Genomic DNA, 11,835 nt, shown 5'->3' with positions numbered 1-11,835 from the left:
GCTCGCACGACGACATTTCGTGACGGTTTAAAACCCATTAGGATCAGGATAGATTAAGAGGAAGTGACCAGAGTCCATTTAGCGTGTGTATAATCGATTGCTGACTACTCGAATGACCGCCAGTGGAAATTGACTTACCGACAGCTCTTTCCGCACCTCTCTCCTTTCTTGCGATCTGTTATTACATGTGAGCGTATAATAAAAGTAAGATAAAAATTAAAAATAAAAAACGCGCAGTTTTATACAACATGTCTTTTATACGCTCGTATTCCGTATCGGAATACGACTATATCGTTATATTTTCATCAAGTTTTTTTCGATTTGGAATACGAAACATAAATTTAATAAAACAAACAAATTTTTTCTAAAATATAAATTTGTAAAGGTTTCGGTGCATAATTTATTTAAGAGTCTCTCTCAGTTATATAATATAAACATATATATTTCTATACAATTTTAATAGGGTGCGCGCGTGCGCGCGCGTATATGTGTGTAGCATAATACATACATTTTGTACAATTGTAGAAATACATGTATTTATCTATCGCAACAATTAACACATTTAATAAAAACTACATTTCGACGATTAATGTTACATTCTAAACATGTTCGATTAATTGTTAATTAACAAAAATTGGCTTGCGAAATTCTCGAGCTTACGCGGAAAACGAGAGGAACACGAAAGGAGCGTAAAGGACGAGATGTGGAAGAGAGGAGTCGATTAATATCTTTGGAACTCTACTAACAAATTGCAGAAACAAGCTCGAATTACTATCGAACAACGATTTTACCCAAACTTTTTAAGCTAACCTAATCGTTATCGAAAGCTAGAACATCGAGAGAATTCGTAGATTTATTCACCACTAAACAAAGGCTAAAGAGATTTGTTAAACATTCTCATTTGATAATAAGAGTCTGCAGCAAATATATCTAAAATATAATACAAAATAATCCATTACATAAATCTATCGATGAAGACAGAATGCAATGAAACAAATAGCTGATGAAAATGACCACTTTGCGCAAATGTCTCTCTCTCTCTCTCTCTCTCTCTCTCTCTCTCTCTCTCTCTCTCATCTCGGCTCTGAAAAACATACTTTTTAAATAAAGGTATATCTCGACGTACAATCGAATTCATCGCATGTCATTTCGTTCTGTAAAAACATGTACTCATGTTTTATATTTTAATATTCTTGCAAACAATTTTGTATATAATTTTTAATCCGCGATTGAAAATTTAGATTGCACCTAATTTCATTAAAGTTTTAAAGAGTTATTTCGATATAATATATACATTAAAAAAAAATTATTAAACTTATCGAGCCAAGTGTATTTTCATTTTATGCGCTAATAATAAATGTAATAAATATATTATTTACGGCATTGTATACGTGCGACACACATGCGCGATCGTGCGCGTGCATCTATTTTTCTTACATGTAATAAAAAAGGGAAACTTGTAAAATATCCTCTTCCTCTTTGCAAAAATGGCAAATGTTTCAAAATTTTCCGCTATTATTTTAATCGCGCGAAAAGAATAACGTTACGCGAGAATATGTTAATGTGAAGATTGAGGTTTCCTTGGTAGCATCTTAAAGAGCTCTAGCTGAAGAGTCTGTGGAATGTCGAGGAGAAAGGCCTGCGAATCATACGTCAGACATTTTTTGATGATCCCCAATGATAATTGTTGCAGCGTTAATATCGGTAGCACGATGTACACGTCGGTCCTCTCGATTCTTCGCGGCAGCTCGCTTGGCCTGACGCCAGAATATTTGACGAACCATGGCTCAGGAAAGAAAACGTCGCGCTGCTTCACCAAATACCTGTTTCGTTTTGTCTTAGGCATAATTAATCCGCCTATCGGAAATTAAGGTTTTTCAAAGAAACAAATTACTTTGTAATTTGTAAAAAAGCTTAGCGGAGGGAGAGTTTTCCATCGAGCTTTTAATTAACTCTCTTATTATAATCTTGTTTCAGAAAAAGTCCAATATCATAAAAAGTTGAGCTTTGTTGAGAAAAAAATGCGTTTGTGTGTGCGCGCAATTACTCGTAAAATTATTGAACTAATTTAAGGGAAACGTTATACATCTCTGCTCCCTAGCATTTTAATAATCAAATTGAGAGGGAGACAAAGTTTGCGTCATTTTTGCGCTGACATTTTTTATGCTCATTGACACTTTTGCAAATCGTAATTATTTAGAAATTTATTATTGCCGAAAATATATTATATTGTCATTGACATGTAGCAAAAAGGACAATTATTCGTTATGCCTACCTGATTCTCGTTTCCTTATTGACAAAGATCCACGGATGGGTATGAAACGTGTTGATTTCCCTGTAGTCTCCAGGTGACAAATCGCCATAACTAACCGCCTGTCCTTGATAATCCATCCAGTACAGGGTAACGCAGTGGGGCGTTGTGTTAATAAACCTGACAAAGGATTCGTGTCGACTGTTGAGCGATCGGAATATCGGTCTTCTGAGCTGTTGATTTTCATCCATTTTGAATTTACTTCCTTCGTCCGCTCCTATTTATTTCCGTAATGGATATTCTTTAATGGAGTCTTTACTAATCTTTCTTTCTTTCTGCCTTTGCCGAGAACTGAAATTATAGATTATGAAAGAGAGTTAATTAAACGACGATATACAATATTATACATATGTTGGAGCTTGATAAAAGATTAAACCATTTTATCTAAATCTTATTTTTTTCTTTTGAAATAACAATTCGCTCTTGTATTTCTTTAGCTTTTATTTTACTCAAGTTTTACATTAATCGTGTAATACAATTGAAAATTAAACTTTCAATTCGGCAAATAAAATTTTTCTTAATTGTTTCATTCCATTTTTCGTTATGAAAAAAGAATCAAGAAGAATGGCATCAATGACCAATAATCTCCTTAGATTTGCCTTTCGACACAACAATTTCTACAAACCAAATTTTGGATCCCCGGGACGAAAAGCACGAAAATCCGGTTTGCCACGGGTAAACAAGCCTATCTATGAAAATCGATTTATCAAGGACGGATGCATCGCTTGAATTTGAGAAACGAGAGGAAAAGGTGGAAAATATATAGCGGAAAATCGATCGTGTGTCGCGAGAAATCACGCAATCCCAATTTGATTGAGATATTCGCAATAAATAATGGCTCTAAAAAACGTCTAATAAAATTAATTGTAAATAAGAAATGTGATAATTAGTGATAAACGTTAATTAATAACAAGTATTGTATATCAGATAGGACACAAAAATAAATAAGTTTTTTATCCCCTATCAAGGAGCCGAATAAGTAAGTTTCATTATTTAGAAGATTATTGTCGTACAGGTTTTCGTATTGTCTTTCATCTCAACAGGAAACAAATTCTTAATAATAATAATAATAATAATAATAACGAAAATGCAACAAATGCCAATTAAATCCGATTAGAATGTTCACGAACTAATTAGTTGAGCGAATGATTAGCTACTACGACGACGACAAGCACAGCGGGAGGAATTGAGCAAAGCATTTACGATTTCAATGTAGTTTCGAAGAGTCTCAAAGAGCTTATAGACGATTACAAAGAGAGAAGGAAGAGAGAGAGAGAGAGAGAGAAAACTAGATCGTTTTTCAACAGACAAACACAGTCTTCTCTGCTACCGTTCGCATTTTCGCCTTTTGGTGCTTCGTAAAATCGAGCAATCCGTTAGGAACAATTTGCACTTTCGATGGCAAAATATCGAAACAATGCCGACGAACGAAACTCCATTACGGCTTTTTATGGAAATAAATGGTAATGATGGTAAAATGTATACATGGGCATTAAATTTATTTGTTGTATTACTGCACAAATTACACGCAATTGTGTGCATTTTCATATCTCTGCGAGTGGATTGATTAAAGAGAATATTAAAAGTACTAATCGATTTTACTCGTGCCGATTACGCTATAAAGAGCGTTTACGAAATACCAACCAGTACGAAACACCTCGATCGCCGTATCTCGATTTTCATCTAGTCAAATTTCTCCGATTTTTTTTCAGAGTTTTTAGTTATTTTATGCAAGGCTGTGCAACTTAACGGCAATTGATATTGATGATAAAAAAATAAAAGGGTCAACACAACCAATAAAGAAAAAGTTTTTTGAATTTTGCCAATTTTCGGAAATCTGTGAAATGTGACGCGTCACAGTCAGAATTAGTGACGACAGAAAGAGTAAGATTTACGTTCGTAGAGTTCCGGCAATATAAGAAGTTATTCCGTATATCTTGCGAGATTTATCGTGACGACTATTTCTCGCGGGATACAAAGTTTCAGTAAAAGTTTTATCCGTCTCTGAATTCGAAAATTACGCCTGCATATCATAATCGCATCTTACCATTTCATTTCGCTAAATCAATTTCATTCGCGAATAATTAATATTATAAGTCAAGATGTTTTTCAAGCTTAATATATTTTACGTATATCAAACTTCAATTATTATTGCTTTCATCTTCCGAAAACGTTGGAAAATAATCATTAAAACTTATAGACTGTTAGATTTGGCTTCAAAATCGAAATTCGAATATTCAACTCTCGAATATTACAACATCCGAATATCGAATATTCTTGCCTCATTACGAATACTCGAAATTCGGATATCGGAAAGAGATTAATGCAATATATATCATTATAATTTAATGATGCTAAATAGATGCTACACACACATTATCACACGCATTAATTTAAAGTAATAATTTTGGTCTTATTTCTGGCTTACAATATCATCGGACATCGCGCCAAAAGCTATAAAAGGCGACTAAAATTCTTCATCGAGACACCGGTCGAATTTATATTTTATTACTAGCACGCGGAATCGGCCGCAAAAATTTTGTAACAGCTAAATTACTCCACCGGGAGAAATATTTCCATAGACCTCCTCCGTGCGCAGCGTTGCGAAATTTTCCGAGGACGCTCAAAAGCGAAAATAGCGTTCGTGCCGGAATTCGAACGTTGCGCCGCCAAACATACCGTATAAAAGCGTAAAAAGGGAGAAAAAAAAAACGAGCGAGGCGTTACATTAATTCGCATTTTTGGTGACGAACCCCGCGGTTTCGTTCGTTCCGAGTGACCTGCGTGATTTTTTCCTCCCATTTTTTTTTTATTTCGCCTTTGAAAATATTTTACTAAAAAAATGGACAGAACCGCCACTTTAGCACAGATTCCGATTACAATTTTAAAAAATATAATAAATAGCAAACGCCTACACGACCAATTGATTAACGTGCTTGTAGCATCCGTCGAAAAAATTGCTCGCTTCTCCTGTGAAGTAAAAAGTAGTGACATTTCAAACTCTCAATTAGCAACGCATTAAAACGCGCTCGCGCGCGTTGATCGGTAATCCATCTTTTTTTTTATATTTTACGGTAAGAAAGCAAAGTAGGTGCATTATCATCGATCACGTGGTTTTTTGCTCCATTTAACTCTTCCATAGTCGTACTAATGGATTAGAACCTCTTAGAAAGCTGATAGGGACTGAATTGAGTGGCAATTACATCATATATTACCGATCATTCAATCCGCATCGCAGCGATTTGCGCAATAATTTAGATTTGCATGAAAATCAAGATAGAAATGCATTTTGTAAAAATGTGGATCACACGGTATGTATTTTATTTTATACGTATTTTCTTTGACGCGGGTTTCATTCAACTGTATATTTGCCGATCATGATTAAGTTGAAAGAATACATACTGTGATCAACGTTCCTGTAAAACGGATATTTTATGATCACGTAATAAAATTCAGACTAACACATAAATAAACATATTATTTTCAAATTGTTTTTAATATGATGTCGAAACGTACACATGTACATACATACGCGTAAAAACATTCGCGAGTGCTTCATATCACTTATATGCTACAATCTCTCAGGGAAAAAACGAATGTGGAAAATGGATGTATGACTCTTTGTCATATATATACATATACTCTTCTCTGTCACATACTTTGAAAAATACGTACAAAAATCATTTTTCTCCTAATAGAAAATAAATGTTAAAAAATGAAAAAACATGTTTTATGAGAAAAAATATCACATTTTTTTAAATAAAAAAACATGTTTTTTTCATTTTTTGAATTGAATTAAAAATATAACAACTTTAGTTTTTTTATTATATACTAACAAAATATTATTTTTTGTTAGTATAATATAAAAACTAAATTTGTTATATTTTTAATTCAATTTTTTACAAAAGTAATTTTAAATAAATTTATAACATTTTTATTACGCATTTAATTAAAAATCCAAATTATATGAAGTATTTGACATCATTTTGATTAAATACAAATCTCGTTAATCTATTAAAAAAATGAATTAAAAATAAAGGAGAACTTTAAAACTTTTCTTATTACTATATTAAAATAGTGATTAAAGTACATCTTTTTAAAAATTATAAATTTTGTGTCTACGATAAAAAGACGATTTATTCAAATTCAATTGTGATTGATTCTTAGAGAATTTACCTAATTAAAAATAGTAATTACAAAATAGTAATTAGCTATAGATGATTGGAATGCGTTTAAAACAAATGGTGGTTTGTTCAAGTCTATCACTAATTTTTTTAGCTTTTCGTGTTGAAGATTGCTAGAAGTAGGAATTGTAATTGTGATTAAACTGGTAATTTCTAACTAATCTTGCAAAAGTGTCGTAATGAGTACGAAGAGTTGTAGTAATATTTCGAGTCTCTTTCTCTCTCTTTCTCCCCTTTCCTCTTCTTCCCCAAATTCGTTTACTGCGGCAGAAATAATCACTGCACGTTACAACGTGCTAAATAAATACGTTAAACTCATATAGTGAGTCGATAATTAGAACTCCCTGAGACAAACACAATAATTATCTGTAAATTTACATTATGATATAGATATATGCATTATATATTATAAACATGCATTATAGAGTTGCATTTTATAAATTTTCTTTGGTTTAATCAAAACTGGAAAATAAAAATTTACAAAAAAATTGCAAACATATCATATTTTTTAAATCCATTAATTATGCAATTAAAGTAATAATTATTTTCATTTTCGATTAAAAAAATTATAAAAAGAACACTATAAGGCAAAGTAACTAAAAGTAAAGAAAGTTAAACGGCGATTAAAATCGCGAAATTTTTAGTCTGAGAAATGAGAGTAGAAAGAGAAGAAGAAAAAAAGTAGAAAAGAAAAGATCTGGGAAATCTGAGAAGGAGAATTTATTGATAAATCTAAAGGCATCCAAAGTAAGCCTGATAGATATCCTGCCAAACACGGAAGTGATATATATCTGACAAACTAACATGGAAGATGCAGCGATATCCAATAAACTTCAAAATTGTTTGACAATTCGATTGTCATATATAGAAAGAGTAATAAAAGATATATCTCGTTCCTCTTATAAAACAATCGTGGAAACATTTGCGATCAAATATTTAAAAAAATATCTAGATGAAAGAATCATACATAAATCTAAAAAATTTATATACAATTTGTAATTACAGAAATTAAAAATTGAAAATTTAAATAAAAATATAAAAGTGAGAAATATAGTATTTAAACTTGTATTTTTTAATTATAATCTTATTTGTAATATTTAGTACATTTTACGCAAATCAGAAATAAATAAATCGTATATGTTTTTGTTGGAGATTTTCAAGTAATTAAAATAATTATTTCTCTTACTGTATAATATGAATAATAAAATCCAATTCCAATATGCAAATTTATATATATATATATATGTAAATGTATAAATATTCTAAGATATCTTTTGGGTTATAAGTTCAGATTTTATCAAGTCACTTTTCGGATCGTTTTTATAAATTAGTATTAATCATTTTTTAAATACATATTTGTCTTGTCACTTTTCTAGTTTTCTCTTACTCTATATAATATTTAAATGATTCGAGTTTGAAAGCTTGAAATATTATACCACTTTAAATAAGAGAAAAATTGATCATTTTTAAAAAATTATTCTTTCAAGTAATAGGCATAATTTCAATTATTGCGAGGTTTTTTTAAATAAAAATATTTCTTTTATATTTATATTCATTATCTTGCTATCGTTTCCTCGTCAAAAAAAATAGCTTACTTTCATGTAATATTTTATCTAAGTAAAACTATTTAAGTGATTGTTTTCAATAATCTGTATTGGTTGTAATTTTCTCTATTGTAAAAAAAAAGAATGTATTTTGAGCACGATTCGCTTGCTTGGCGAATGTATGTATATAGTTATCTGTAGCAAAAGGGTAGCGCAATATTGAGGTTTGTAGCCTCGTGTCAAGTATTTACTTAGGCCGTAGTTAGACGCGCAGTAAGAAACAGAAACCACGAGACACAAACCAAGGAGGACAAATACTTTATTATAACGTTACTCCAAGCTAGTCTTGAAATTACAAGGTAGTTTTACATGTGTGTGTGTGTGTGTACGCGCTTGTGCAATATGACGACTGCATAATGAAAACAATCCTGCAAAACTTTCGTCTCCGAGCCTCGTTCGACAAACTTATAAACAGAAAAAAAACACTCTTCTTCGCTTATTTTTCAAATTAAAGCTAAATGTTTCGAATTTACGCGACGATCTTGAATATAAGATACAACGTGTTAAAATATGTATGTTATATCCGAACAAGCTGCGACAGTTTTTTACTGCAAAAGTGGCAGTAATTTTTATTAAATAATCTGTGCTGCCCGTTGTATATACGTCATTATATCAATTTTGTTTCGTTTATTTAAAAAACTAATGTATCAATAATCTGTGCTGTCAGTTATACCAATAATTTCAAGCACGTAAACGCATCCCGCTTTGTACATGTCCACAAAGGTTGGCAAACAAACGAGAACGTCCATTGTATATCGATTGTGTTGGTATCGATCGTGAGAACAATGGAGATAATTGGGCGTGCACATTACGATCGCACGGGATATTCACACAGATCCAATCATTATTTGGGAATAAAAATGACAGTGAAACTCTTGGAATAATTTTGCTCTTCTAAACTGTGTTTTTCTATCCTTTTTTCGAATAAAATAACTTTACGTTCTTGCATCGTAAAAAGGAAAGAGGAATAGATTTCACTTTACGAATATAAAGAGAAAGAGAAAGAGAGCGATATACAGTAAACAAACATAAAGGCTCTTTCCGCGCTTTCGTCGGGGAACTAAAACATTCGGAAAATCAAACGATATTTTAATGGATCCCTGGTGAGAATGCACTCTCCGTACTGGCGAGGATTCGAAAGGGGAAAATAAATTTTTGCAGTGGAAAAGGCAGGCCGCTGATGGCCGTTTCCATTAACAATAGATCGAATCTGCTTTCGACTTTCCTAATGAGGACCATGTGAGAACGGGCCGTTGACGTTCAAAAAGAATGAAAATAAACGACGCCTCTTTTTCATGTAATTCCATCAGTTTTTCGGAGGACACATTATTCCTTGTTTTTTCTTATTTTATAATTAAAGAATAATAAAATACGGATGCAAATACGTATTTTCAAAACAAGTATATTTATTAAACCGTTTGTTTATGAATTTTTTGGGCAAGTTTTTAACAATGATAATTAACTATTGGATATTTGGAGAGATAGTGTTTATATACCTTTGTAAATCTTTAAAATAATGGAATAACTTTGTATACAATTGCACAAGCATTTTGCCAATAAAGTCATTTACAAGTCCGTCAAAGCGCTTCTTTACTTTATATTATATATCGAAATATTAATTGTTTACGTAATAAAATTTTTTATAGATTATATATATTACAATATTTTATATACTTTCCATATTAAATCATAGTAAATGCAAAATATCCCCTAAAGATTCTGCGATGTAATGTATATAAAAAATATCAAAAAATACATGAAATTCATTGATTAATTTTTAATTCCTAAAAGTAGTTTTTATACATATACATGTAATCATCCGTCAGTTTATATACAATTTAGCAAAAGCAACGGACAATTTTTGTGACTAAAATCATAGTAGTATTATTTATGAATACAGACATATCGATTCATGTATACAATTACTAATAAACTGTCGTGGCATATCATTGATATTTAATTATCGTGCGCATGATATATACTAATGCAATTATTAGCAAATACGAGGTCTTTGATCAGCGCTATCCGAAATTACCCGAAAATGTAACCCGTATTCGCACGATGAAACCGTTTCGTTTATGAGAATAGAAAAAAAATGCTCGCCTAACGGCATACGCACCAGCCATCGACAGATTTATACGTGACAAAAAAATTGTGCATCGTACGAAAACAAAAAAATGGCATTTTATTCATAAAATGTCTATACATGGAAATATCGTTTACTCATTTCTCTTTGTGTCCTTCTCTTTCTCTCTTATTCCCCTCTAGTCCATAAAAAGTATGAATTTTTTAGAAAATTGTTTCTCTAAACAAATGATATTTCGAGAGGGAAAAATGTACCTACATGTTTCTTCAAAAGTTTCAATTCTCATACGAAACAAATTCTATGCCTCTTTAATACATACAGTCAAAAATATTGCAAAAAAATACAGAAAAGGCACACGCGTAAATAAATAAGTTTATTATCTTTTTTTTCTCCTAATTATTTTACTCTTGTTCATGAAATTATTAAAGCATAAAATAACAGCAATATAATCAAAATGTAATTGGATAATATTTAAATGTATTTTTGTTTATTGAAGTAACGATTTCTCCCTGTTTCGATGCGAACATTTTGGAGCGGTGCTGTATAAAATGCTGTAACATATTTTCGCTCCGTTTTATAGATATATTTCCATGATTTTCTTATCTTATATTTTAGCAGACTAAAGACTGTGCAATTCGGCGCAGCGCCCTATATCGCGCGTACATCGGCGCCGCGTTCGCGAAGTCGGCACACCGCGGAATTTACGGTGGCTTCAATTCACAGCAAACAGCATGTAATCCTTGCGATGTTTGCGCCCGAAGCCCCCAGGGCAAATAGGGGAAGGCACGGGGAAGGGGGGGGGGATTACGAATGGCAAGTTCGGAGAAGGGGTGCAGCGTGATCCCCGGGCTTTGGGTGTGCGACGCGAAATTCTCTGGCCAACGTCGTTGTCGTAGTCGTTGTCGTTGTCGTCGTCGCGCTTTCGTAATCGCGCCCCTCGCCTCGCGACACGTAAACGTTGCCCTTTTAATGCCGCTCACAATTAGTCACGTAGACTACGCATACTCTCACCGTATGTAAACGAGATTTACGTGCGGCAGATGGGTCTCGGGGTCGGACTAAATGAAATGCATCATGTATAAAAAGCCACGTTACTGCAGTTTATGACGAAAAAAAGTTTAACCAGAAGTTTAACCAGAAGTGCGACAAAAATAATTCTTCTTTTCTCTCATATGAGTTTTCTAATTTCTAATTTCCATGAGACACATTTGTGTTATACGAATAATACAACATGTATTAAAAAAGTAAAATTTGTTAAATTATATTTATCGCAAAAAAGTAATGCGCGAAATAATATACAATCTAAAAATTACAAACTTGGTTATATGTCGCGGAAAATCAGAAATGTTGCGTAAAAATTGTCGTAGCTTTCGTATCGTAATAAAAAGAAAAAAAGGATAAAAAAATTATTGAGGAAGACTAAAAAAGCAAATGTTCGAAGTGTCGATTAAAAACTGCGTTATTCAAAACTATCTCATTTATCGATATAGCACTGTTAAATGAAATAAATATAAATTCTATAGTAATCTTTCATAAAGGCATATTCGTGAGGCTTGAAATTATACAAAGAGTTGTGCAGAGTTTCATTTATTTATCGTTACACGACACAGTAACATTATGTATTTCACATTTTATCATTCTCATTATCAG

General features: G+C 32.1%; 1 protein-coding gene across 2 annotated transcripts in view; it reads right to left on the bottom strand.

The window, feature by feature from the left end:
• Positions 1–465: 465 nt before the first annotated feature.
• LOC105252255 (von Hippel-Lindau disease tumor suppressor) overlaps positions 466–11,835 on the bottom strand; it is a 43,378-nt gene continuing 32,008 nt past the window's right edge. For both annotated transcript variants that reach the window (XM_025411992.1, XM_011259570.3), the window contains 2 exons: positions 2,276–2,602; positions 466–1,823 (listed from right to left, as the gene is read on the bottom strand). In XM_025411992.1, the coding sequence (XP_025267777.1) occupies positions 1,559–1,823; positions 2,276–2,502 (492 nt within the window). In that variant the 5' untranslated portion in view covers positions 2,503–2,602 and the 3' untranslated portion in view covers positions 466–1,558. The remainder of the gene's footprint in view (positions 1,824–2,275; positions 2,603–11,835) is intronic.

Source organism: Camponotus floridanus, unplaced genomic scaffold (genome assembly GCF_003227725.1).
Source record: "Camponotus floridanus strain SB8 unplaced genomic scaffold, Cflo_v7.5 scaffold107, whole genome shotgun sequence".
NCBI classification, from domain to species: domain Eukaryota; kingdom Metazoa; phylum Arthropoda; class Insecta; order Hymenoptera; family Formicidae; genus Camponotus; species Camponotus floridanus.
The sequence above is the reverse complement of the archived record's forward strand: the minus strand, read 5'-3'. Positions and strand labels throughout refer to the sequence as shown.